General features: G+C 48.4%; 5 protein-coding genes, 1 long non-coding RNA gene and 1 other non-coding gene across 10 annotated transcripts; 4 read left to right on the top strand and 3 right to left on the bottom strand.

Moving 5' to 3' along the window:
- The first annotated feature begins 7 nt into the window (after positions 1–7).
- NKAP (NFKB activating protein) lies at positions 8–5678 on the top strand. Its single transcript, XM_055818375.1, has 9 exons — positions 8–261; positions 769–849; positions 1222–1295; positions 1512–1631; positions 2092–2137; positions 2550–2665; positions 2808–2883; positions 3372–3521; positions 4151–5678. Exons 1-9 carry the CDS (start codon positions 8–10, stop codon positions 4323–4325), a joined length of 1092 nt encoding a protein of 363 aa, XP_055674350.1. The 3' UTR covers positions 4326–5678.
- Positions 5679–6790: 1112 nt separating this feature from the next.
- NDUFA1 (NADH:ubiquinone oxidoreductase subunit A1) lies at positions 6791–7640 on the bottom strand. Its single transcript, XM_055818382.1, has 3 exons — positions 7454–7640; positions 7156–7245; positions 6791–6888 (listed from the first exon to the last, which is right to left on the bottom strand). The coding sequence occupies exons 1-3, from the start codon at positions 7553–7555 to the stop codon at positions 6868–6870; spliced, it is 213 nt and encodes a 70-aa protein (XP_055674357.1). The 5' UTR covers positions 7556–7640; the 3' UTR covers positions 6791–6867.
- Positions 7641–7728: 88 nt separating this feature from the next.
- UPF3B (UPF3B regulator of nonsense mediated mRNA decay) lies at positions 7729–15649 on the top strand. The gene is made up of 10 exons (XM_055818370.1): positions 7729–8031; positions 8160–8266; positions 8388–8494; positions 9942–10040; positions 10397–10507; positions 11140–11183; positions 11865–12053; positions 12544–12695; positions 13407–13719; positions 14578–15649. The coding sequence occupies exons 1-10, from the start codon at positions 7846–7848 to the stop codon at positions 14722–14724; spliced, it is 1455 nt and encodes a 484-aa protein (XP_055674345.1). The 5' UTR covers positions 7729–7845; the 3' UTR covers positions 14725–15649.
- Positions 15650–15693: 44 nt separating this feature from the next.
- Positions 15694–18306, top strand: RPL39 (ribosomal protein L39). The gene is made up of 3 exons (XM_055818381.1): positions 15694–15844; positions 16181–16284; positions 17967–18306. The coding sequence occupies exons 1-3, from the start codon at positions 15842–15844 to the stop codon at positions 18013–18015; spliced, it is 156 nt and encodes a 51-aa protein (XP_055674356.1). The 5' UTR covers positions 15694–15841; the 3' UTR covers positions 18016–18306.
- Positions 17373–17505, top strand: LOC129785615 (small nucleolar RNA SNORA69). Its single transcript, XR_008749757.1, has one exon. It is a non-coding gene; the product is annotated as a small nucleolar RNA SNORA69 (small nucleolar RNA).
- LOC129785610 (uncharacterized) lies at positions 18034–20127 on the bottom strand. The gene is made up of 2 exons (XR_008749747.1): positions 19868–20127; positions 18034–19757 (listed from the first exon to the last, which is right to left on the bottom strand). It is a non-coding gene; the product is annotated as an uncharacterized LOC129785610 (long non-coding RNA).
- Positions 20128–20168: 41 nt separating this feature from the next.
- On the bottom strand, positions 20169–25166 carry SOWAHD (sosondowah ankyrin repeat domain family member D). 4 transcript variants are annotated; one of them, XR_008749746.1, is made up of 3 exons: positions 24187–25166; positions 22411–22745; positions 20169–20432 (listed from the first exon to the last, which is right to left on the bottom strand). XR_008749746.1 is itself a non-coding variant. In XM_027791916.2 (2 exons), exons 1-2 carry the CDS (start codon positions 25058–25060, stop codon positions 20416–20418), a joined length of 891 nt encoding a protein of 296 aa, XP_027647717.1. In that variant the 5' UTR covers positions 25061–25166; the 3' UTR covers positions 20169–20415. The 4 variants fall into 4 exon arrangements, 3 of the variants coding, with proteins under 3 accessions (XP_027647717.1, XP_055674351.1, XP_055674352.1); XM_027791916.2 differs by lacking the exon at positions 22411–22745; XM_055818376.1 differs by lacking the exons at positions 20169–20432; positions 22411–22745 and adding an exon at positions 22779–23298.
- Between the last annotated feature and the right edge of the window lie 207 nt (positions 25167–25373).

Here is a 25373-nt window from a genome sequence, read left to right on the forward strand (position 1 = left end):
CGCCGCCATGGCGCCGGCGTCGCGTTCGCGCAGCCCGCCCGCCGCCAGCCCCGAGCGCCGCGGCCGCCGGTCCCGGTCCCGGTCGCGCTCCCGTGAGCGCAACGGCCTGAAGCGCCCGAGCCACCGACGGAGCCGCAGCTGGTCCCGCTCCCGCGAGCGCACCCCCGGCGGGCCGCGCTCCGCCGCGCACCACGGCCACCACCACGGCAAGGCCTGGCCCGAGTACTACGAGAAGGAGAAGGAGGAGATCCTGCGGCAGAGGCGAGCGCCCGCCCGGGCTGGCCCGGCCCGGGGCTTCCCGTGGGGCCTGTCGTGCCCGTTCCTCCCCGCCGCTCGGAGGAACCGGCGCTCCCGGGGCGCGCAGAGCAGGAACCGGGACAGTGGTTCCCGGGGCGGGCGTGGCCGGGCCTGTTGCTGTGCGGGGCCTTTCAGGGCCTGGCGGCGCGTTGCGTTAACCCCTTCGGCCTTCCCTGGCGGCGGGCACGGCGTGAGGCGTTCCCCGCGGTTGTACTGGCAGGCCGGGGCGCCCGGGCGGGCCGGGGCTGGGCCGGGCTGGGCTGACACCGCGTCCTCCGCAGCGGGCTGGGCTGGGAGGGTGCTGACACCCCTTACCCGCCCATCTGCAGCATACGGAGCTTTGCTGCTGGCTGCTTGTTCTCCTTACTGTGGCTGCTGTAGGCAATTAGAAGTGGGAACAGGTATCAGACTTCAGATGTTTACGTGCTGGGTGTAGCACCTGGGCTTCAGCGAAGGTGTTTTCCGTTACAGGAGACTCAATGAGAGAGAGAGAATTGGAGAACTGGGGGCACCTGAAGTCTGGGGACTGTCACCAAAGGTTCCTGACCCCGAGTAAGGCATATCTTCTTTCCTTCCGTTTTTTATGATATGGATTGTATGTCAGTTTAACTTAAAAAAAGTCTTAGCCCTACTCTGGTCCCTTTGCCACAATTCATGTGTCGGTTCATTTCTGAATCAACATAATGAGATTATTAGTTTTCTTTTTTCCCCCCAAATAATTCTATCATACGGATTATGAGAGAGATGATTTATTGTAGATCAGGTGGCCTTCATGTTGCGGTTCTGAAAGCAGCTCCCATGCTGCACATTAGCTGTTTAATAATTACTCTATTGCAAGTTTTGACTCAAAATCTGCAAGCATGTGCCTTTGATCTTGAATATTACAAAATAGATTTTAAATAGCAAACTTTTATTTTTATTCAGTTCCGATGAGCATACACCAGTAGAAGATGAAGAGGCAAAATCCAAGAGTAGTTCTTCAGATTCCAGCTCAGAAGGTATTTTGGTTTGCTTACACAGCTTGTTTTAAAAATGGGATGCTACCAAGTCTAGAACCCGCTGTTGTTGCTTGCAAGAGGTTCACTGACTTTGATAGGTGGAAGTGAGCGTGGTGGACTCCAGTTCAAAGGAGAGCGTTGTTTTGGAAAGGTCGGGAAATGCATATGGAGCTAGATGATCTTTGTTCTCCAATGTTATCTTTTTAAAACATTTAGAGGAAAAAAAGAAAAAGAAGAAGAAAAGAAAGAAGAAAAAGCGGAAGGCATCCAAAAGAAAAAGCAGAAAACATTCTGAGGACAGCGACAGCGAGTCAGAGTCTGAGCAGAACTCCAGCGGTAAGAAACGAGGGTTTCAGCTAATGTGCATGGTGCAAGAACTCTCCTTCTCTCCTCTGAACACAAAGTGGTGCTTCTGGCTTTTGTTGCACGCTTGCAGTGTTCTGAAATTACAGAGCTGCAGCATCAGTCTGTTCTTTTCTTTCACCATCTTGCTGGGTTTGTAGTGCCTTTTCCTTGAGTGCTTGTGGTCTGGCCTCAGGAAATAGGGTTTCTGAATTTAGCATCCGTTGAGCATCTTGTGCCAGAGGTATGTTTAGTACGTTCTCATACCGAACAATACTGCAGGTAGGTTTCTACTAATACTTCTCAGTATTATTTGGTACCTAGACAAATCGCATCTGAGAAACTGTGTAGCGTGGCATTCTGGTGGAGGCAGTTAGTTATTCACAGTGCAGTAAACTACTTAGTTATAACTATTCATCTCCTTTTGCTAATTATACATACTTTCATTTTTCAGATGAAGATAAAAAGAAAAGCAAGAAGAAGAAAAAGAAGAACAGAAAGTAAGTTTCCAGGTAGTCGTGTGTAATTCTCCCTGCTTTTAACTAGAGGGAAGTACCACTTCCTTAGCAGGTAGTGAGGAAGGCTGAGCACTCTTGTGATTAGGGCTGTAAATGCTGTCAAATAATCTTAATTTGACAGATTTTATTTAAATCTACAGAATATGCAGCATAGAAGACTTGATGCAAAAATAAGGAGCCACTTTCTAACGCTATATGAAAGGCTTAACAGAGTATATATTGTCTTTGTTTTGTTGTAAGGCGTTTTCTATGAAGCAACAATCTATATGCAGACAGCTGGTCTTCCTGTAGGTGGAATTTGCCTTCAGAAACTAATTACCTGAGTATGATTTCCAGCACTTTCTTTCATCTTAGATTTTGGTAAATAGCATGTCTGTCTTTGACTTTATCACAGGAAGAAGTATAAGAAAAAGAAAAATAAAAGAAGCAGGAAGGAATCCAGTGATTCAAGTAGTGAGGATTCTGATGATGAAACGTTTCAAGGGGAAGATCTCTGGATTGAGAGGTCAAGTAGGTTCACCTGACTTTAAACTTGGGTTGAAACTTCTTGATGTCCTTTTCATGAATTCTTTGTTAGGTGTTGCTGACCTGCGTAACTGTTCTGATAACAATGAGCACAACATTAATCTTCCTTGTTATTTGATTGTTGCAGAAAATACAGAAGCTGATAGCTTGATTGGACCAGAAGCCCCCAAAACTCATGCATCTCAGGATGATAGGCCTTTGAAGTGAGTAGCCAGCTCTAACAATACTTTGATTGCATCAAGTAAACCAAGCCTGAAAGTTACAGTTCAGAAGGGCTGTTATAACAGTGTACATGCATCAGAGAAATGCTGTGCCAGAAACTCAGACAGAAGTAGTAGTGGTGCTAGCCTGAATTGAGGTAGGAAAGTCTGGTTTATGTGTGTTAACCTTGATTTCTAGAAAATCAATTGTAAGATGTCTATTCTAATGCTCTGCGGTATTGTGACTTTATAGTGTCTTCATTCCTGTGTAATCGGAATGGATTCAACTGGTTATTTAAGATGTTTTTGCTAGTGTTAGCCATAAGGAAGAAATGGAGCAATGTGTGGGAAAGAAAAAGAATGCTTAAAAATGCAGCTGTAGGAAGTAGTGAAGAGGGAAGCTGGATGTTTAGCTCATCTAAATCATGTTCTAGCTCTATATTTGAGACTGATTGAAATCACTGGGATGCTTGTTCGTTTGTTTGTTTAAGCTACGGACATGCCCTCTTGCCTGGTGAAGGTGCAGCCATGGCAGAGTACGTAAAAGCAGGAAAACGTATACCCCGGAGAGGTGAAATCGGCTTGACCAGTGAAGAGATTGCATCGTTTGAGAGCTCTGGTTATGTCATGAGTGGCAGCAGGTATGGTTTTGATGGTGGTAATGGTTCAGTGAAATTTTCAAGAGCTGCTTCCTCTGTTGGCCCATTGGAAGACTGCTTCCAAGCTCTAGATGAAAGCGTGGAGAAGGTGCTCTGTGCGCTTGCAATAATCTGTGCTAAACTCGCTATTGCTATAGACACATGGTGAGTTTTTTAAGGACACTTTCTCCCCAAGAGCAAAAATTCTTTCCAGTTAATAACTTTTAAGTATCTTGTATTCCAAATGAAGAGATGCTTGTGTCAGTCAGGTGGCTCGAAGGTGGTGTGTTTGGACAGCAGAGGTGATGTGCTGGCTCTTCAGTAGGAGACAAATTAAGATGTGAGAGGCTGACTGCACTTTTCTCCGAGTCCAACAGGAATTTCACTTAAATTCTAGGGAGCCAGCAGTTGACACCCTGGGAGTAGGCAGGGCTTCCAGCTGACAGGCTGGGAGCAGACACTCCCAGAAGTCAGTTTCTTGCTCTGCCATGCTCCTTTCTGAGAAAGCTTGTGTGCAGTTTGGATTCCCTAGTGTAGGTATCTTTATTTACAAGCCAGTTGATGGATGGAACCCGTGACAGGGAATTGCATCCCTCTGCCCATGCTGATGTACACAATGTTCTCCCCTGCAGACATCGCCGAATGGAAGCTGTGCGTCTGCGTAAAGAGAACCAGATTTACAGCGCAGATGAAAAGAGAGCTCTGGCATCTTTCAACCAGGAGGAGAGGAGGAAACGAGAGAATAAGATCCTCGCAAGTTTTCGAGAGATGGTCTACAGAAAGACTAAGGGCAAAGAGGAAAAATAATTCTTTATTTGAACTGTACACCAGAGATTCTACTAAGCAGCAGCTAACCTGTTCCAGTCATAATTTGAAAAAAGCTCCAAGTGCTGCAGTGCCTTTCACCCAACAGGGCCAAGCCTCAGGAGTGGATCACTTGTATGAAGGAAATACTTTTGTCAGATTGTCTTGGATGATTTATTCACAGTCTACAGGGAATCCCTGTAAAGTGAAAGGCTACAAGGCAGGGAAGGCAGGAACAGGCAGGGAAGGTTAGAGCTGGCAGTGTTCTGTGCTCACTTTCAATTGGAAAAGCAGGAGGATTCCATGGAAGGACTTTTGTTACCTGATGCTGACAAGTGTGATTTTTCCATTTATTTTGATTAATGAGAGTAGGCTGGCCATCAGAAGCAAGCTACCAGTAACAGCAGCAAAAACGAAGGAACTCCTCCTCGGTTCCTGTTTAAGATCTAAGACTATCCACTTAGGTTTTTTTTTTTTTGTAAGTCTTTTAGATACTATTTTTTTTCTCGAAACAGTTGTTTGGTTTGTGGTTCAAACTAGACTTGTAAATAGAAATGAGTTTGTAATTTAATACAGATGGGCTTCAATTAAAGCAAGCAGATTGCCATTGGGGTATAAATAGGAGGGTCTGAGCTTCAATCTGCCAAAGCCCATGGTGGAGAACTACGTTGCTTGCTTCTTTTTCTCCTATGTTATACATAGGTATCAGAGCAGTGGGGTGCAGTGATTGGAACCCCTGGATGTACACAGATGGTAACAAGGATGTGTCTTTTAATTTATTTTCATTTTTTTTGCCTGTGGAATTGTTCTAGATTAAAACCTTATTTTAATTCCTGTGGTACTTTAATTTGGTCTGTTTCAGCAGTATCACAGGCTTTCTTTAAACTCTGTGCTTGGAGGCCTATTCCGGATAGTGCTTCTGTGGTGGTTATCTTTGACTCAACTGCATATTTCCAAACATACTGCGTGTTAGCCACCTTTTTCTCAAATGCTTTTAAAGCCAAAATGTTTTCTAAAGGCTATTTTTTTTTTTTTTTTTGGTTCTCCCGAGTCTCTGTGTTGTAGTTCTGGCAGCAGAGATGTCTTGTATATTTGTATAAAGAAAATAAAAGTCCTATAACATTTGCCCTGGAGTTCTTCAGACCTGGTGTTCGCAAACAAGCAAGTCTGGCCCAGTTGCCTCTTCCTGTTTGCGCTCTGGAACCTGGTTCCATCTTGCTATACCCACCACACCTGCAAGGGACCGTTATATAAAGCCAGCTGCCAGGTCAGGCTGTAGTTAATTTTGCACAGATTTAATGCTTTTTATGTATCCACAGAGCAGAAATGCTAATAAGGATGAGTCATTCTTTCTTAGTTATGTTTATTTGATTCTCCACAAAATACCAACAGTGCATTGGTGACGGCAAACTGGAGAAAATAAGTCTTTCCATGAGGATTGTTTTATTTTCAATAATGTCCTTAAGCCACTTTTGTCTAAACTGACGCTGTTCTGGCCTGGAAGGTGGAATAAAAAGAGGATAAATAGTATGAATAGTATTGAATCTGAGTTTGGCCAGCTCAGAGCTGGCCTTCATGCACAGGGCAAGTGTATCTGCCAAAAAGAACTGTGTAAGCAGATCTGCTAAAAAGAACACCGCTAGACCTGCGTAAGCCCAGGACAAAGTCATTAGGGACACGGCAGATGTTTATGGGGTGGCTATCCCTGCTTGTGGTGGAGTGGTGAAGCTAATCATAAGCAGAGTCAATTAGTTTTACATAGCAAGGTTTTGACAGGTTTCTCCGCCTCTCTGCTGTTACTGCAAACTAACTTAGATCAAGCTCCTCCCTATTTGTTTTTGGCATGGAGAAGCTTGCTAGAACTTCCCAAATTGTTGGTGATGAAGGAGTAGTGCTATTTACCTGTGATTCAGCCTGCTTGGACTCAAGAGTGAAGAATACCTCCGCAGGCAAGGTCTGCAGGAGAGGAGAGGTGGGGCAGAGTTAACATTCAGGACCTCAAAAAGCAGATGGATTAGGTGAAAGCTACTATCTAGTACTTCAAAATTTCATGGATGAGACTAGTTTTGGTTTAAAGCCTCTGGGAGTAATTTCTTGTGAAGGCAAATGTTACAGTGTTAAGGTTGTGCTACAGTACAAGATTTCTGAGCAGTGGCTATGAGCTGTTGTGCTGGTTTTGGCTGGGGTAGAGTTAATTTTTTTCACAGTAGCTACTATGAGGCTATGGTTTGGATCTGTGCTCGGAAGAGCATTGATAACACAGGGTGTTCATTTAAGGCCTGCCAAGCAATAACAGCCAAGTCCTTTCCTGCTCCTCAACCCAGCCCACCAGCGAGCGGGCTGGGGGGCACATGACATTAGGAGGGGACACAGGTGGGACAGCTGGCCCCAACTGACCAAAGGGGCCTTACATACCATATAACGTATGGTATGTCAGCAATAAAACCACAGCAATACAGACACAAGGGTTGAATAGATGTATATCTTTACTATAGAGTTAAATCATTTTTATATAGATAGGTGGATTCTTCAAAGTGCCGCTACTTTAGTCTATGTTCTCCAGGCCCTGAAAAAGAAAACATAACAGCTTGTGTCTGCACCGTTCCCATGGCTAACTGCCAAAGGGCACTGCTGAACACACAGGTCTTCAAGCTATGCCAAAGTACCCAAATCCCATCATAAATAAAAATTAAAATGTCGGCACGGAGCTCCCACAGCCCCAGGAGCAGCCATTGCCCACCTGGGAAGCTGTGGGAGCCCCCAGCCCAGAGCTCGGGGACAGGTGGTCCTTGCTCCTCCCCCCACAGTCTCGGCCCGATGCCCCAGCACCTGCCTTGGACACGTAGTACTTGTTGGTGCCCGAGATCCGCCTGTCCCTCTCCATCAGGGTCCACTGGTAGGGGAACCGGGCGATCCTCTTCTCCTGCCGAGGCCCACACAGCGGCCCGTTACGGCCCAGGGGAAGGGGGGGTCGCGGCGGGGGGGGGAGGGTGGGGCCGAGCGGGAGCGGACCCCAGGGGGAAGGGAAGATCCTAGGGGACAGGGGGGAATCCCAAGGAGGAAAGCGGAGCCCCGGGACGGCGGGCAGGGCCGCCGGTGGGAGGCCGCGGGCGGCCCGCCCCCGCACTGACCTTGCCGCCGTTGCACCAGCGGTGCATGTAGAGGGTGGAGAGGCCGGGGATGCTGAGGCAGATGCCCATGATGGCCATGCCGGGCAGGATCTCGTACCACATCCCGCCGCTGCCGCCCCGCCGCTGCCGCCCCGCCGCCCCGAGCTCGCTGCGGGCACTCCCGGCCTGCCCCGCGCGCCTTCCCGGCCTACCCCGCGCCGCCGCTACCCAGGAGCCGCGGGGCACGCCGGGAGCGGTGGGGCAGGCGGGGCGCGGGGCACGCCGGGAGCCGTGGTCCGGCGGGGCGGGCCGGGGCCCAGGGTGCGGCTCGTGGCCCTTTAAGGCGCAGTCGCGCGAGAGGCGCGGCGGCCGATGGGCGCGTGGGGGCGCGCGGCGCTGCCCCGCGGCCCGGGATGAAGGAGGACAAGGAAAACGCCAGGCCCAAGGAGCGGCGCGGGCCCGCCGCCGGGCCGGGGGCCCCGCTGGGCACGGGCACGGGCACGGCGGGTGGCACCGCCCCCGGCACGGACGGCAGGGCCGGCGGTGCCGAGCTCGACCGTCTCGAGCGGCCCAAGGACAAGAAGGAGACGCTGAGCAAGGTGCGGCCTGCGGGCGGCTCGGCGGGGCCCCCGCCGCGGTACCGGGCCTGGCGGGGCGGCCGTGGGGAGGGGGGGCGCAGCGGCGGGGGGAGGGGGCCGGCCGCTCTGACCGCCGCCGCCGTGCGCAGGTGGTGATCCGCCGGCTGCCGCCCAGCCTGACGAAGGAGCAGCTGGAGGAGCACCTGCAGCCCCTGCCCGAGCACGACTACTTCGAGTTCTTCGCCAACGACTCCAGGTACGGCCGCCGCCCTCCCCCCTCAGCTCCCCGCGGCTCCCGGGAGCCGCCACTGCCGCCGGCCGGGTCCCGGCGAATGCCGCTGCCTCAGCCTGGTGCTCTCCCTTTTGTCGTTCTGCAGCTTGTACCCTCACATGTTCTCGAGAGCCTACATCAACTTCAAAAACCAGGAAGATATAGTCCTCTTCAGGGACCGTTTTGACGGCTATGTTTTTGTGGATCAGAAAGGCAAGTGAGGGGGGTGGGCTGCCTGGTGAGCCGCTTCTGGTTTCTTTGGGTTTACTGCCTTAAGTGAATGTCATGCGGTATTTCAAAGACTTCTTACTCCTTGTGGAAACTACTCAAAATCGGTTTTGTACGCTTCTGGATTGATGTTCTAGATCATGCGTAAAGTGCAGTTAAGCACATGTGAAAGTGGTAGTGGTATCCGTACAGGACCAGTTGCCACATTACTGACGTTAAGACTTGTGTTGTCATACCCCAGTATAAAGCCTGAAAGGTGAGAGTGAGTAGGTGGTGTCACTGTCCAAACTAAGTGAAGCTGAGGTTAATGATGCCAGACATCCTCTGCTGCTCCTCTCACCTGTTCTGTACATGTGTAACTGAATTATTTTTTAGTCAGTTTTGAATTCAGATTATTACTTGTTCCAGTTTGCAACCGAGTGAGTTATCTTGATTCTGTAAAATGAACAGCTTGTTCCTTGCAGTCTAAGTGGTGAAAGTGACTGCTCTCTAGAGATGTTAATCTGTAGGAAACAAACGTTTTGTTTAATTCATTGGTTAAGCATCTAAGTATTTAGTTGCCACTTAGCTTTTTTTCTAAATACGTTAGGTATTCAGTGCATCTCATGTTCTTAGATTTTGCATTTTAGAATTGCTTACATTGAGTAGCACTGAAAAGTGTTAGTCTCTTATTGATAGACCTTTAAATTTAGATATTTTGCAAAAGCTTTAACAAGAGTCTTCCTGTTGGCTAAGGATTTTGTCTTGAACTTTGTTTCCAGTCTGTTGAGTTTCACATTTTGTCCAGCCAGGTGTTTTATGCGACACACAGCTCTGTCCGCAAGATTCCTCCTTACTTAGGAGGGTTGCGTGACAAGGTTCTAATAAGACCTAGGTCTTTTAAAAAAGCTGGTTGACAGTGTAACAGCACACTATTTGCCATACCCAACAGCAATATTGGATTTATGCAGCCATAAATGTAACACTTTTGTCAGCAGATAAAGTGTGGAAGCCTGCCTGTAGTGTGCCAAAAAGTGAGAGTTGCCTCAGTTGTGTTAACTGTAAATACTCTCTTCTGCTTGCACAGTGAGCACGTGGTCTGTAGGATGAGGGTATTATGTGGTGCAGTGTAGCCGAGGTGGCTGAACTGGCAGTTACGGACAGTCTTAAATCTACTGTTTCCTTCTTGTGAGTCTGTGAATTTGCTGGTTTGTTAACATTGTGAAAGTGTGTAGTTCATTAATTCTGCTGTCTCTAAAATGTTGTTTCAGGTTTTTTTTAATTAAATGGCTTTCAAAATACTAGAGTTTTTTAATGCTGTCCAAGTCTTCTGTTATAGTATTGCATATTTCTTGTGAGGCTTACCTTCCTGCTTTAGACATGGACAATATACTCATTGTTTTATAGGTGTTTCATCTCTATTTTAATGTATTTTTCCTTTTCTTCATAACAGGTCAGGAATATGCTGCCATAGTTGAGTTTGCACCCTTCCAAAAAGCTGCAAAAAAGAAGAGTAAGAAAAAGGATGCTAAAACTGGAACTATCGAAGATGGTACAGCAGCTAGTTTGTTTCTCATGTGTAGACTTCAAAGGCCTAACAGTAATTTGAGTATAATGGTTTTATTGTGACACTGTAGTTGATCAATAGAATGTTTGCTTAACTGTATGTGAAGCTTACTAGCACTGCTTTGTCAGCTGTGAATCTATTAAATGCCATCATCCTAGGGAAACAATGCAGCAGCTCGTTTGAGAGCTGCCAGCTTATGAGAAGGTGACCTATAAATACAACTTATGCAAATCTAACCCAGACTTCCAGCAGTGTGCAATGCAAATTCTTTTCATGCTACAGTGTATCTTCCCTGCCCCTCCCCCCTTTTTTTCCTCCTTCCCTTTTCCTCTCCCCTGTAGATCCAGAGTACAAGAAGTTTTTGGAAAGTTACAGTGCAGATGATGAAAAACTAACCTCCACTCCTGAAACTTTGTTGGAGGAAATAGAGGCAAGAAACAAAGAGTTAATAGGTATGGAAATATGTGTATTATAGTTACATTTTCGTAGAGCACAAAGAAATGTATGTGGTGTAATTGGGAGCTCCGAATTCTTTTGTGTGCTTGCTTGGTATTTGTTAAACCTTTAGGCTAATATTGTTTCAGTGTATTTTATGTTGCTCCTGTGCTCCGAATTCTTCCCTAGGTTTAAGTTTTATAATCTTCCTTCCTGTTTTAAGCTGCTAGTCAGATATTTGTTAGCCAGATGAGGCTGTGGAGGGGCTGTATTTCAGTGAGATGCAGTGATGTTCCCTGCAGGCACAAGTTAGGAGGTGGTGTGGTTGGGTAAACTACCACAGAAATGACCAGAATGCTCTTTTTAAGCATGTTGCATCTGTTTCAAAGTGAGAAAATCTAGGAGAAGCCTAATGCAGGCTGAATAACACTTTACAGATAGGTGTACTGGATATTGTATTAGTGTCCTAAAGAAGTTTATAGAATCCTAATGGTTGCTACTGTTCAGGGATAGGATTGGAATATTTGTTTCACTGCTGTATGTGAGGGGAAGAGATAGGCTGGATAATCCATGTGGCGGCTTCATTTCATATAGGGTTTTGTTGTAGGTATTTCAGTAATTGTTTAAATTTGTTTTATATATTCTCTAGCTAAAAAGACTACTCCTTTATTGAACTTCTTGAAAAATAAACAGGTAAGACATTTCCAGAATCTTCTTGTTGCTTGAAAGTACAATTTGCTCATTTAAAGCATGGGTGTGTATATTGCAGTGTATATATTATGTTTCTGCCCTTCTTTTTGAAGAAGCAGCTTTTGACCCAGCTTACTTGTTAACATCTGGTTCACATGTTGCAAACTACTAGAATGCTGGCCTTTGCAGGAACGGTGGTGCTTTGCGTGCATTCTGGTCACAGCTAAACATTCTTGTGGCACTGCCAAACCAGATTCCATTTTACTGGTTTCATTTTTAGTGCAGTTATGGCTGAGGTCCTTGTAGATGATCTATCTCCTAGCACGTGATATCATTTTAACTTTTAGTATCAGAAAAGTTCACAAACGGAGCAGATGAAATTAAAAATTAGAATGCTAAAGGCTGAGGCTAGTGTTGTGTGTGTTTAAGACTGTGCAAACCAAGGCTTATGAGCAAGGGGGGGAAAAAATGAGATGCTGCTGTGACATGGTCAGGATTCACAGCACAACAGCAGAGACGACGGGACCTTTTTTTTTTTTTGTCCTTTTACAATAGGGGCATTTTTGAAGTGAGTTATTTGGCAAGGAAGTACTTTATTGCTTTGCAGCAGGGTGTCTTGTTAAGCTTAAAGGGATGTTTTCTAGTGTGGAAATACACTATTTCTCTTTGCTTTTACACACACAGAGACTGAGAGAAGAAAAAAGAGAGGAGAGGAGGAGGAGAGAATTGGAAAGAAAAAGGCAAAGAGAAGAAGAAAGAAGAAAATGGAAAGAGGAGGAGAGAAGGAAGAGAAAAGAAGCAGAAAAACTGAAGAAGGTAGACAGATGCCCAGAAAAAGAAAGAGACAGATCAAAAGAAGAACCAAAGATTAAGGTCTAGAACAGTTCTTTATTATAAACTGTTACACTCCCTTTCCCTATTATTTGTATATCAGTCTCTCAAAATGTGCTTTGAGTATTGTGTGAAGAATAACATGAGTTTGGTGTTAGTAAATTACGACTTTTTTGTAATATTCAATATTGGGCATTGTAAAGGTTTACATGCTGTAATGCTTCATAGAAATATTTAAAGCTTTTGTCATGTGACTGTTGTACATGCTGTGGTAAACAATTGTGAATTCACTGTGGAATCGGAGACTATTTTAAAGCTTTCTAAAATGGCCTGTTTTAAGAGAAAAATCTTAGTCTGCTGTGTGGATTATGCTTACTCATACACTCCAGCTTTTAGAAATACTACAGATTTGTAGTAATATTAATGTTTATTTCTTACTGGACTATGGTTCCTTTTGATGCAATTTCAGTGTTGTGCCAGACAATATGTGTTAGAGTGAGCTTTTTAGTTGAGACTTCTGTTTTCTTTGTAGCTACTTAAGAAGCCTGAAAAAGATGAAAAAGACTTGGAGAAAAAAGAAAAATCCAAGAAACTGGAAAAAGAGACTCTGAGGGAGGAAAAAAATGCGAGTAGTGCATCTGCCAAACGATCTGATGGGGAGACAAAAGAAGAGAAGGCAAAAAAGTATTCTAGTACTTGCTATAAATATATATATGTATATATAACTTGTTTCCTGATCATGCTAAGGCTTAGGCTGCTCTGCCATGACCATGTCTTCAAATTCCTTTCAAATTCTCTTTTTGATATAAGGCATGGGATGTATTCTCTGTGGCAGTGCACATCCCTGTGATTACAGAAAGCTGTGTGAACTACCTGACAATTCTTCACTAGTGGACAAATTTTAGTAGTTTCACAACTCACTGTAGGAGCTCCAAAAAAGAAGCCCAGGTGCAGGTGACCTGCAGCAGGCTGTGAGCACTGTCCTTGCAATGAGAGAATTATAACTGTGGCAAGAGGAGAAGCGTACTCCAGTTATTAGTCCCTTTAAGTCTTGTGGAAGGTCAAAGTGAGAAGTGTAATTCTCAAAAACTCTGTGATCCATTCCAGATTCAGTTCTGCCATGTGAGAAATAGAGATGAGACAGAGAAACTTGGGTGTTTTCCAAAGCCAGAGGAGACTCAGCCAGCTGTGTGAGGAGAAGGCTAGGAAATGCCAGCAAGTCAGTGTCATCTCTGGTTATCATGCATGACTTGGGTTATTACAGCTTCCCAAAAGCTCCCTAGAACCTACCAGTGTGTCGTCTTCATGTTGCACATTTACACCCCTATTGCATTGATCTCCCAGGTCTGTTGGATGAATCTTTTGAGCTTAATTTTCAGTTTTGTTTTCATACAGATCGGAAGATGAGTGTGTAAAGGACTACAGGGACCGAGATAGAGATTTTGAAAGAGACAGAGAATATGAGAGAGCACAGAGGGAGAAACTGAGACGCCAAGAAGAGGAGCGTCGGAGGCAGAAAGAGCGCTTTGAGAAAGAGAAGGTTTTTAGAAGAAAAGAGGAAGAGGTGAAAAAGGAGAGAGACTTACTCAGAGAAAAGGGAAAGAAAAGTGATCTTACAGACTTTACCAGCAGCATGGACAAATCTGAGAAAGTAACCAAAGACGATAAAAAAGAGGATACAATTAAGAGGGATCGTATCAGAAACAAGGTGCTGGATTTCTTTAAATTCATGTGTTAATTCACAGGGACCAGTTTGTGGTTGTTTAGGATGAAAACACTTAGAGGAAAGAACCATGTGGTTTCTCTGTTGAAACTTCTCCCTGTTCTGGTAACAAACTCTGCCATTGCAAGAAAGTTTACCCATTTGTCTGCTAAAGCCTGCTAAATTGTTTGTGGTATTTCTTGCCACTGCAGGAATTAAGCCCAGATACTTTGGGCTAAACTGTGAAGGCACTGATCCCTTTTCATTTGCTGACTTATGCCGTAGGCTGTACCTTTAAGGTCTCAGTAGAGCATCAGTAATCTGCCTGTATCTCTGCTGGTGCTATACATGCCTGAAAATACATCTCAAAGTGGGAGTGTGATTGAACAGGTTCCTCCAAAACGAGGGCAAGACTGCTACGTGCAGAATGTGAAAGGAAAATCTGAAGACTCAAGAAATAATGTCTTGAGTTTAGTTTTTTTACATACTTTGCAAATCTCTTTTGCATGTTTTCCATGTCACTTAAGGCGTTATCAGGTATAAATGAAACTCAAGGTTTTGAAGAAGCTTTGAGGTTGGCCTCTATTCTGAGAGAGGGTGAGCTGAACTCATCCAAGAAGAAACTCTTTACAAATAACTTCAACTATGTGAAGTGTTCTTTGTGGCTTGAACAGGGATGTTGCCTTACAACAGAGACTACCTTGCTTTGAGACAGTTGCAGTTACATTGCCACCATGGTGGAATAATTTAACTTAAAACGCCTTGAAAATTTTGAATTTGAGCTGTTTCTGATATCACTGATGCTGTAATAACCATGATAGCATGGGGCTGTGAAAGAGTCTAAATAGTTTTGATCTATTTCAGGATCGTCCAGCAATGCAGCTGTACCAGCCAGGAGCCCGAAGCCGAAGCAGATTGTGTCAGTATGAAGACAGTGCTGCGAAGCCCACAGATCAGGGAGCGGATAAGAAACAAGAGAGTGAGACCAGTAATACGAAGGAAGAGGAGTGACTAGTGTGCAAGCCTTATGTGTTCTGACTGTCTGTGCAGCCAAAGAGCATGTACTACGCAATCCAGAAGTGCCTTCGAAGCGAAGAAGGAACACAGGAAGAAAAGGGGGCATTGTGCTGTTGGATGTTTCTGGTTAAAGAACCTCAGTTGTAGATTCGGAATTTGAAATGTGTTCTCATTGTATTTTCAGTTATTTGAATTTATTTTCCCAGCATCTAACTACAACGGAGAAGAGAATCTTTGCAAAGTAGAAAGACTTTATGGCCTTAAGTATGATAATAAATGAGTCGCGTGGTCAGGAGGAGATGACAGCTGGATCTAAAGCCAGAGCTTTACTGTAAAGCCATCGGAGCCAGTGTTTGACGCACTTAAGCGGCGCGAGCTCGAAGTTGCCTGGAGTTAACACAGGTGTTGCTGTGTTGTGTGGTGCTCCCGCCTGAGGCAGTGAGGACTAGGTTGTGTTAGTCTGGCTGAGGCAGGTACCAGGCGGGGGTTGTTGAGGATCCAGCGACCAGGAGCCCTCGGGCAGGTAGAGAGGAGAACATCTGGCATTGCAGTGGCAGCAGTAGGGAGGGAGAGGCCCTCCTCTTCGGTGGTTCTCTGGATAAAGTAACCAAGTTGGAGTGTATGAATAAGCTGGCTTAATTGACAAATTCTCATGTAAAGTCTGCCTACGTTGAAATGCTTATTTTTAATCAAATGTAGCTGGTTTGGGCATCCTGTTCTTTTCCAGCGTTCTCCCTTCTTGGAGGCTGAAATGTTTCCGAACTCCTGCCTTCTTGGCACCGCTTCCTCTTCCCTCGTAACCTGAAGTATTATTGTTTTACAGCCCAGAGAGAGACTTCGCCAGTAGCAGCTCCTCCCCAGCTAGCGCCTGTTAGCCGTAGCTCTTTTGTACCGAACCCAATAAACTCGCAGAAACCCTGCCGCCGCCCTGCCTCGCTGCTCGCCGCTGCGCCGCGCCCGCCGCGCCGCCAGGGGGAGCGCTGCCCGCCGCGCCGCTGGGGGCGCTGTGCCCGCCGCTCCCGCCCGCGCCGCCGCCTCGCTCGCCGCGTCCCCCCGCCCCTTCCGCCTCTTCCGCCGCCGCCATCGCCGGGAGGCTGGGCAGCTCCGCGCCATGGTGAGACCATCGGCCGCCATCCGCCGCCCTGCCGCGCCACCCCGAGCGCTCCGGTGGCCGCTGGCTGCCTTGGGGATCCCGGGAGGCGGGGGGCGGAGCGGGAGGGCCCCAGGTGCACCCTTCACCGGCTGAGCCCCCGGCCCGGGCCCTGCTCGGCGGGGCCAGCTGCCCGCTCCGGCTGAGCCCCCGGCCCGGGCGCCCGCTCCGGCTGAGCCCCCGGCCCGGGCCCTGCTCGGCGGGGCTGCGTGCTCTGGCGTGGCTGAGCCCCTGTCCCGGGCCCGGCAGAGCTGCCCGCGGGGCCGTGCGGCGCTAACGGCTGCCTGCTTTCTCTTCCAGTCGTCCCACAAGACGTTCAAGATCAAACGCTTCCTTGCTAAGAAGCAGAAGCAGAACCGGCCCATCCCGCAGTGGATTCGCATGAAAACGGGCAATAAGATCAGGTAACTTGTGAATGCGGGCTGGTGCTTTCCCAGGGCCGCGGCCGCACAGGCTCAGGCCCGCCCTGCCTGCGCGCTCAGCTCACAAGCCCGTTGTCCAGAGTGTTTCTGCAAGGGAGAGTGCAGGCTGTGGCTACTGCACAGGCATGTTGGTGGCGATAGGCCGCTCCTCTGGATGCTGCTGGCTCGCTGTTTTCCTGAGGCATGGTGGGGCTTTCATGCCAGTCCCTTCTGCGGCAGGTTAGTTCCTGCCAGGGCTCTGCAAGCGTCCACGTGATGGCACGTGTAAAGCGTGAACTGTACGTGTGGATAATTAATTCCAGAACTTGTACCCTGGTAGCCTCTCTGCTTCTGACATTCCACTTTGCAACACCTTTCCCCTCTCTCATAGCTGTCCCTCTGGGTTCCTGTATTTCCAAGGAACAGTATCTTGCTGGGCATGGGTGTTCTGAGATACGGAAGGTTGTGTGTAAAGGAGCAAAGGGCTTGTTGGGTGGATGGGAGATAAAATGGATAGTTTTAAGATCCTTGACACATGACTGCAGAATTAACATACAACAGTGCGGTTTTGTTTGCTTACAGTGTTTGTTTTAAAGCACTGTATTTAGGACAGTGCAGCAAGTACTGTAGAATACTGGGTACATGTGAGGCGTGCAGAAGGTGGTGCATATCGGAGCCCTCTGGTTTAAAAGCTTCAACCAATACAGTTTGGTCACTTACACTGTGCAGCTGGCTTTTTATCTCGTATATTCCCTTGTCTAGACTTTCCGAGAGAACAGGATTCTTCCAGATCATTTTTAGTCCTAAGTACTGAGGAGAGTGACAGTAGCAGTGGCTGGCTCAGGCAGCGATACTGCACAGAAGTGCCAGATTCTGTTCCTGTTACTTCCCCTGACTGGTTTCTTTCCAGGCAAAATTGGTGTCGTGTGCCCCAAACTGTATCCCTGTCTTCCAGACACCAGCTTGTAACAGGGTTCTGTTTTAGCTAAATCGCAGTACTTTGGAATACTTTATCATGGGGCAAAACCATGATTTTTTTTGTCCTGTAGCACTTCAGTACTGCAGTCATCAGTTTTATCCGAACTGTGGCTAAAGCAGGCTGCAATTACAGTGCTTCATTCTGTGGGAGTACTGCCATTTTCCTGCTGAGAGTAACTCGTGTTAACGCTGTCTTCGGTTTCACCTATACAGTGGTGAAACTGTATGTTCTTAACATGTACAAGTACATACTCATAAATTAATATACTTTCCTGGAAGAGGGCCTTTTCCATACGCTGCTCTGCTTCTGTATTTTGAAAAAAAGTGATACTTGTGTTAGACCATGAACTGCGTTCAGGAGGTAGTTTTCATTATCGTTAGACAATATGTACAAGATCCCAGGTCTTGTGTCTGAATGAGGAGGCAGGATATTCACACGCCAGTGCTGATGCATCTGTGCAGGCATTGTTATCTCTGAGGTTTGGATTCTGTCACAGTAACAATTTATGTGCTAGTTGGTTAGTGAATGAAGAAAGTAAAGAGGGGGAAATTTTTTAAAAAAGTACACAGCTAATTATTGTTGGCAGCTTGCTGTCTAAAGAAGGATTTCAGTCCTTTACTGTTGAGCTAATTAAAGGTGGTTTCAGTCCGCCTTGATCCTCGAATGTGTGTGTGCACTTTGCTAATTTACACTGCTTTTGTCTTAGGTACAACTCCAAAAGGAGACACTGGAGAAGGACCAAGCTGGGCTTGTAAGAGAGACTGTCTCCTGGGAACTCTAATTAAACACTTGTCTTTCTGCGTCAGATTGATAAACCCTGTACGCTGTTCGGTGACCCCTGAGTGATTCCTGCTGTAGTGTTGGACGGCAATTACCAGTAGTTTTGGTTTTTTATGAGCTGGTCTGGGATATTGATGTTAACTGGGGAAAATCTTGAAGTAATTTGCATCTGAAACATGGAGACTGTGTTCTATTAGTGTTCTTTTTTTCGGGCTTCATCATGAGTATTGACAGTGTACAGGCTTACTAATAAATATGGACATGAATGTCTTGCTTGGAATTATTTTATATCTATATATGGATAGTGACAGAGAACAAAAACTAACAGTATCGTGAATGTAGCCTCACTTGGTGTGAGATGCTTTGTCAGCTCTTTTCAGGTAGACTGTGGCTTCCTTTTCACTTTTGTAAACCTTTTTAGAGCCAAGTGTACCAATTTTTTAAAGAAAAAGGGATAAGAATCAGAACTGATTTTAGAGGAGTTAACTGGAAGAAAATCTCTTCCTAGGCAAACTGAAATAGGTTAAAAAAAAAGTCTTGAGAGACATGTTTGAAAAAGACTTCACTTTATGATCCGTAGACCACGGTGGCTACAGTAGCAGGAGTGTCAGCCTCTTGCTACTTAACCCTGGGGAAGACTGGATTACATTTCTTGTAGATTTATGAAATGCTATTCAGAAAAGTGAGTAGCATTGTCAGAATTTGCTAAAGATGTGTCTGTATAGCCACTGGGTGCATTTTATGGGGCTGAAAAGTGAAGCACACTGAATATGCTCATCTGGGGTAAGGTGGCTTCCTGCTGGCAGCGTGTTGTGGTAGGTGAGGGGGATCCAGACTAACAACCTTTTGCTAAACCAAGTCAATCCCCAGCTACCACCCTCTCTTCTGTTATGCTTAAAAGTCTGATGTTCCCTGTGGCTGGCTTCTGTCACAGCTGCAGATTCTTGACTCCACCGCTATGTCCCACGTGGCCCTTTTGAAAATCCAGTGTGGGCCACATCGTGTAGCTGGGCCTGTTGGTCAGTCAGATAACGGTTTCATTAATGGGAGAGCATGTCTGAACTGCTGGTGTTGAACAGCACAAAAGGTGGCACGATAGCGCTGGGCAAATGCTGACACGTTACATGCCCAGAAGTACGGTACAAATACTTGCCCAGGTGGTGAGAACATGGAGCAGAGAGTAGTCAGTGGTGCTCCATTGCCCGTCCTGGTCCTGCACCTGAGCAGTGTCACGGCAAGGCTGCCCCAACCACTCGCCTGTGTCAGCTGTAGGTGGCTCCTGTGCTCAGCCGAGGGTGGCGGCTTCTTACCACATGTGGGTCTGGTCCCGGAGATCGGAACAGCACCCGGAGCTGCTCTCAGGACGTGGGGCAGGGCAGCCCTTGGAGCCTGGGGTTAAGATCCTGGATGGGCAGTGGGTGCAGTGGAATAATCTAGTTGAAAGTTTCACTTGGGAGGTGGGAAAGGAGGAGGAAAGGGAAGAATACGGCAAGGGCAGCGGATAGCTTTATCTCCTACAAAATGCAATACTTTTACAGACTAGTACATAATGTCTGCGTGTTCCCTAGGATATGTAATAACCTTTCAAGTTTTGTGCGGAGGTTTGTGTTGGCTTGATGGAGTTGGTCTTGATGCCAGCCACAGGTGCAGCTTAATGTAAGATGTTCTCAGCAGAAGGGTAGTACCTCAAGATGTTGCTCAAAGGAAGAGTTGGCAGCTATGTAAAAAGGGTGAGAGGAAAGAAGCGATTAAACCACTCAGAACAGTCAGCACTCCCGCTCCTCAGCACTGGCCTTCTCCACTGGGGCCTGTGAAACATCTATTTACCGCAGGGAAGTGGAGGAGGAGTCTGTGGCTCAGCACCGAGTCCTGCGTGGCTGCTGCTCCTTTCCCTTCTGCACTGCAGGCCTGGGATGGACGCCCCGGTCAGCAGGAAAGAACGGGAGGGAGGTGCAAGCCCGTTCACGGATGTAGCTGTGGCAAAGCCCATCCTGATGCCGAGGGCTGTGAAGGTGCTGCTTTCCGGGTTCAGCCTGCTGTGGTGGCTCAGCTCCTGGGTGGCAGCTTCCGGAGGAAGCTTCAGCCTGCCACACTTTCTGTGTTGTGGCTTTTCATGTGGAAGGTAAATGGATTTTTATCTCCTTCGTGTTACAATTCATTGCAAACAGTGCTGGGCAGCAGCATATGCCAAGCACATGTAAATGCCCAACAATACCTCGCTCAGAGCTTATGGCAGCCTCTGCCTCCTGGGGTGTGCTGGAGGTTTCTGTGAGCGTAGGAGAGCAAGGCTGGGATTTTTACCAGCTTCAGGACACTTGAGCAGTATCTTCTGGCTTCTCTTCCTGTCTCCCAAGAGTCTTGTTTCTACTTCGTTATCAGGGGGAAGTAGTAACTGCAACAGGAAAGCAGCAGACGGCATTGCCAGAGATGTTTCAACAGACGCTCACGTGATACAAACACCTTTACCCCAATGGTTTTTAATCTCTCTTACGCCCTTCTCTTTGAAGCAGGTGTTTAGGAAATAACAGCGCTGCTGAGGATCAAAGATCAGCCTTGGAGCCCTGCAGACCACCCCCTGCCTCTCCCCATCACCGCGGCTGGCAGGCAAAGCTGCTTTTTTTTAAAAAGAGTTTCTCTTTTAATCATATCTCTGGGGATCTGGCTGAGGAGGAAAAAAGTCATTTTATGGACTTGAGAATGGAAGAAGACAGTTTTCTCCATGGCATCTGTGGGAAAGCTTTCCTGAGCAATAGATTGAACTATTTATTACTGTTTATTAGTAGTCTCCCTATTACTATCATTACTGGGCTATTTTTATTAGATGGAAGCAGCTTCTATCAAGAAGCTTCTTTGGAAAATAACCCCTCATATTATTTTTCCCAGTTTCAAATTTGATTGACTTTTCACATTGGACATTAAGGCATCGCACAAAGTAAATTTAGTACAAAATAAAATTGGGTTAAACTCAATCTGCAGAACCTTAACCGACACAGGTACCTCTGGGTCTGAATGATTGCTGTTGTTCCTGTGGCAGCTCTCTGCCCTCTCTTTCCATGTGAGAGTCACAGGGGGGGATCAAGGACCTCTGCAGAACTGGGCTAACACACAATAACCAAGATGTCAACAGAAGCTTTAAGGAAAAAATTAAATCATTTGGATATTCTAGCCCATTAATTTTGGTGGATATAAGTCTGTTTTCTGAGTGAGAAGCAAGGGAGAGCCGATTGTATACTTGAAGACTGCTTTTTACACATGCCTGTATTTCCAAACCGACTGCCCCTCTGTAGGTATGAAAATAAACCACGCGAGGCAGAGGTGTGGGTCACTGGAAGTGGCATGGTGTTTGGGGCAAACACAACATACAGCAGCAGAAAGAGTACTGCGATTTGAAGAAGATCCTTTTTTTTCCTCTGTGGAGAGGAACCCTTGCAGGGCAGGCAAGGCTGGGGTGGTGGTGGTGATGAGTATGTTGTAACACCACTCAGAGAAGCAGGGCTTTGGTCTTCCTCCTGAAGTGCCTGCTTGATTTGCCCTGGAGCAGAATACAGCTTCAAACTCACAAGCAAAACATGGGGGGGACAGGCTGCTTTCAGGGGGGTTTGGTTAGCTGTCAAGGGGAGGCAAGTACTAAAAAACGTTTAGTCTTATTTAACCGTAGCGCTTGCCAGTTAAATTTTACTTTTGAATGGAACATTGTAGTCCACGTTTCCTGGTGCAATGTGATTAAGCTGCGGGTACAAATGCCAAGAAAACCGCTCCTCCAAGGAAATGCTCACTAGTTCCACTGTTTGCTCTGTGCCTTACTCAGAGGAGGATGTAAGAGCAGTCCCGTGCTCCCTCCCCGACAGCCTGCCGCTGTGAAAGGGTGACAGAGGACTAAGAGGTCAAAAAATATTCTGTCAGACATACACCAGCCTTTATCAGCAGCACTTGGGTTACCAAAACTTGGGCTGGTGTGACCAGACTCGTTAGAAGCCAGCCTGCTGCCCCATGGCATGGATGTGGCCAGAGAAGTTCTGGAAGGAGCTATGTTGCCATAGTCTTCCATCTCTTAAGAAGTTAAAGCATTACAAAACCACTATAGATCAGGCATTACATCCATTCCCAGTGTGTTTTGCATGTTTCTGCTGCTGACCTCAGTGATTAAAAACATGTCCAGACACATCTACGTGTCCACCCAGCCACCTGGACGGACACTATCAGTCACTGGATCACCGTCCACTCATCTGGAGGCTGTTCTTCCATGTGTCATCCACTGAGACTGGATTATTCCAGTGTCACAGCAGCATTTCAGTGCACAGTCTGAATATAAATGGGGTTTGCTCAGGGTCTGTGAAACCCACAGGCTGAAGTTCCCCCAAGGAAGTTACCTGTATCTTTCTGCATCAAGGTGCGAGATCTTGAGTGGCCAGAGGTGATCCTGAGTCACTCGGTCACCCCTGCAGACCCCCAGAAAGGCAACTGGAAAGAAACTGTGACTTCCCTCTGAAGCGAGGTGTCTCCGCAGGGGCTGCTGCTCTGCAGTGGGGAACAGAAACTCCCCGGTTGCTGTCTGAGTCTCTTCTCAAATGGGACTGCTATTTAAGGAGTAGAAATGGCCTCATGCTGATGAAAAAGGGGAAGAGCAGTTGTTTTTCTGAGGATACTTTGAAGCAGCCCTGGCCTTCCAGAATGTGAAAAGCGAGTTGAAATCAGCTGGGCAGAGCTGCATTTGGTGAAAAAAAACACAAACAGGAGAGCAGAGGCTTTCCCCTTTTAATGCAGTTATCCGTACATACATGGGGGGTTATGCTGCTGTGGGAATGTTTCTCAAGTTTCATTTTCGAGCATGACCTCAGTAGCAACAAAGATAATCTCACAGCCTTTGTACCTTTTCCATGGTTTTAAGCAATGAATCATCTTTCCAGAGCTGCTCCTGGACTTCAGTCCCTGTGGGAGCCACCACGGGCATCCCTCCTGCCTCCTCCGCTCTGGCCCCCATCCTAGCGAGGCTGAGCATCTTGGGCTCCTCTGGATGAGGGTCCCCATGGAAGGGCTGCCAGGGGGACCTGTCTTGCACTTTGAAAGGCTTCTCTGGGCCTGGCCTCCTCTGGCAAGATGGGCACTCCAGCTCTTACTTCACTGAGAAACAGCTTTAGCTGTCATAAACAACCAGCAGCCCAGAGGAAGTGCATGTGGCAGAGATCCAGGGATCTCACAGGGAGCCGGAAAGCGTTTGCAGCTCGGTGGCATGGTCTGTTTGTCTGTACCCGCTCTCCCTGCCGGCAGAGAAGCGTACATAAAAAAGTGTTGGGGTGGGGGGGTTGTTTCTGAAGCCATAGTTGCTTCTACATCGCCAGTCCAGTGCCAGGTCTCTGGCATCTCAGAGTATGTTTGTGAAATATTTGATATTCTGTCAGTGTCTCTATCCAGGCACCCGAGGTGCCATGACCAGTCCAACCTCGCAGCACTTCTGGGAGCCACGGCAGTGCCAACAGCCTCATTTTACAGGTGGGAGAACCAAGTCACCGAGTCGCTGTGTGACACACCTACAGTCACACGCAAAGCCTGCTGGCAGCCTGGGATGGGCAGCCCAAACACCTACCCCCAGCTCCCAGCGTGGTGCATCAGCTCCCGTGGGGGGTCAGCATCCCCCCATGGGCACGCGGGGTGTCGGGAAGCAGCAGGGCCGGCACGTGAGCCCCTACTGTGGGTCCTTGCTGGGCTGCAGCAAGGAGTCCCCATCAGCAGGGGCAGGGGGTGAAACCCCCTCCAGGGATGGGCGGTTTTTTGGAAGGGCTGTCCCCAGGCAGTGCTCCCCATGGCTGTGGTGGCCCCACACACACTCACACCAGCACAGCCCCAAAAGACCATGCGAGACCCAGGGTGGCCGCGGTGCCCCCGTGCAGGGGGTTAATCCCCACGTGGCCGGGATTTCAAGTGCCAGCCCTTGCCAAATTCCCAGCTCCCTGCAAGCTTTTCTGGTTGCTGCTCAGCGTGGGTTTGCAGGCGAATGGGGCCAGGGGAGCTTCAGCGCTCCTGGAAGAAAGTAAATGCCTGCCTGACAAAGTCCCGGAGGGTTGACAGGCTCCAGGAACGCTGGGCTTTCCCCTCAGCCCCGGAGTCCACACAGTCCTGCCCTGCCCTGGCCTCTCTGGATGACTTACAGTTGTTGTTGGTGTTGTAAGAGTGCAGCTGGACCAAGTCCTCCTCCAAGGCCCCCGCCAGCTCCTTCAGCTCCCTGGAGGTGTCTGCCCTCAGGTACTGCCAAGCCTTGCGCCCATTGTGGTCCCTGCGGCTGGTGTCTGCTCCGTAAGCTCCCACCAGCACTTTGATGAGCAGCTCGTGTCCCTGCAGGGCAGCCAGGTGCAAGGGGGTGAGCCCACCACTGGCTGTGGGGATGTTCACGTCGACGGGATAGCCCCTCTTTTGCGCGTGGGAGATGACCTGGATGAAGCTCTCATGGTGGCCATGCTTGGCAAGCCAGTGGATAGCGGTGAAGCCCGTCACAAAGTCTTTCCTGGTCAGCAGGCTGGGATCCAGGTCCAGCAGCCTGATGATATTGTCTGCATCGCCCTGGGCCACCGTCAGCAGCCACTCGTGCTCCAGGGGATCCAGAGCAAGGGACAGCACCTCAGGGCTCTGCTCGGGTTTTGGCTCTTGGTGCGGCCCTGCAAGGAGACTGCTGCTGTTGGATGTCTTCTGAGCGGTGGCAAACCGCATGGTGCTGCTGGGGCTATTGCTCTGCAGGAGGATTTCCTTCAGCTCCTTCCTCCGGGCACTGCCAGGGCCGAGAGAGAGCCTACCTGCTGTCCTACCCCAGCTCCCCAGGCCCTGGCTTCCCCGGCTGATGCTCCTGTTGGTGTCCATCTTCTGCAGCGGATGGAAACGCTCTCTACTCCCTGTGGCGGCCGGCCAGAGATGGGAGCTGCGGGCTAGGCTCCCTGCTTGGGGCTGGGTGGCTTCCAGGAAGGTGAATGTCCGGATGATGCCAGCTACCTTCTGCGTTGCCGAGCCCTGCTCCCGCTCCCGCCGGGCCATGGCAGTGCTGCCCGTGGGGCTGGCCGGCAGCTCGCTCCCCGGCAGGGCACAGCTCTCGCCCCACGCTGCCCAGCTCTCGCCCCACGCTGCCCCAGCGGCAGGCAAAGGAGGAACCGACTGTGCGCGGCGGGAGGGCACACCAGGCAGGGCGGCGGATCTGCTGCACTGCTGCACTGCCGGGGTGGCGCAGGCGACCTTTGCACGCTGCGTCCGCTGCCGGTGCTGAGCACGACTGCAGCCACGGGCCACCCGCCCCCCGGCCCCGCTGCAGCGTCACGGAGGGAGAGCGGGTGGGTGCGCGGGGCCGCTGCGG

This window comes from Falco peregrinus, chromosome 13 (genome assembly GCF_023634155.1).
Source record: "Falco peregrinus isolate bFalPer1 chromosome 13, bFalPer1.pri, whole genome shotgun sequence".
NCBI classification, from domain to species: domain Eukaryota; kingdom Metazoa; phylum Chordata; class Aves; order Falconiformes; family Falconidae; genus Falco; species Falco peregrinus.

Coding starts and splice junctions, on each gene's coding strand:
- UPF3B (XM_055818370.1), top strand. CDS start 7,846: ATGAAGGAGGACAAGGAAAACGCCAGGCCCAAGGAGCGGCGCGGGCCC. Junction 8,032..8,159: donor AGAAGGAGACGCTGAGCAAG/GTGCGGCCTGCG, acceptor CGCCGTGCGCAG/GTGGTGATCCGCCGGCTGCC. Junction 11,184..11,864: donor ACTTCTTGAAAAATAAACAG/GTAAGACATTTC, acceptor TTACACACACAG/AGACTGAGAGAAGAAAAAAG.
- NDUFA1 (XM_055818382.1), bottom strand. CDS start 7,555: ATGTGGTACGAGATCCTGCCCGGCATGGCCATCATGGGCATCTGCCTC. Junction 7,246..7,453: donor GCTGGTGCAACGGCGGCAAG/GTCAGTGCGGGG, acceptor GGGCCTCGGCAG/GAGAAGAGGATCGCCCGGTT. Junction 6,889..7,155: donor ACAAGTACTACGTGTCCAAG/GCAGGTGCTGGG, acceptor TTTCTTTTTCAG/GGCCTGGAGAACATAGACTA.
- SOWAHD (XM_055818376.1), bottom strand. CDS start 25,060: ATGGCCCGGCGGGAGCGGGAGCAGGGCTCGGCAACGCAGAAGGTAGCT. Junction 23,299..24,186: donor TTACAACACCAACAACAACT/GTAAGTCATCCA, acceptor CTCTGCCGGCAG/GGAGAGCGGGTACAGACAAA.
- NKAP (XM_055818375.1), top strand. CDS start 8: ATGGCGCCGGCGTCGCGTTCGCGCAGCCCGCCCGCCGCCAGCCCCGAG. Junction 2,138..2,549: donor AAGAAAAAGAAGAACAGAAA/GTAAGTTTCCAG, acceptor ACTTTATCACAG/GAAGAAGTATAAGAAAAAGA. Junction 3,522..4,150: donor TATGTCATGAGTGGCAGCAG/GTATGGTTTTGA, acceptor TCTCCCCTGCAG/ACATCGCCGAATGGAAGCTG.
- RPL39 (XM_055818381.1), top strand. Junction 16,285..17,966: donor AAAACGGGCAATAAGATCAG/GTAACTTGTGAA, acceptor CTTTTGTCTTAG/GTACAACTCCAAAAGGAGAC.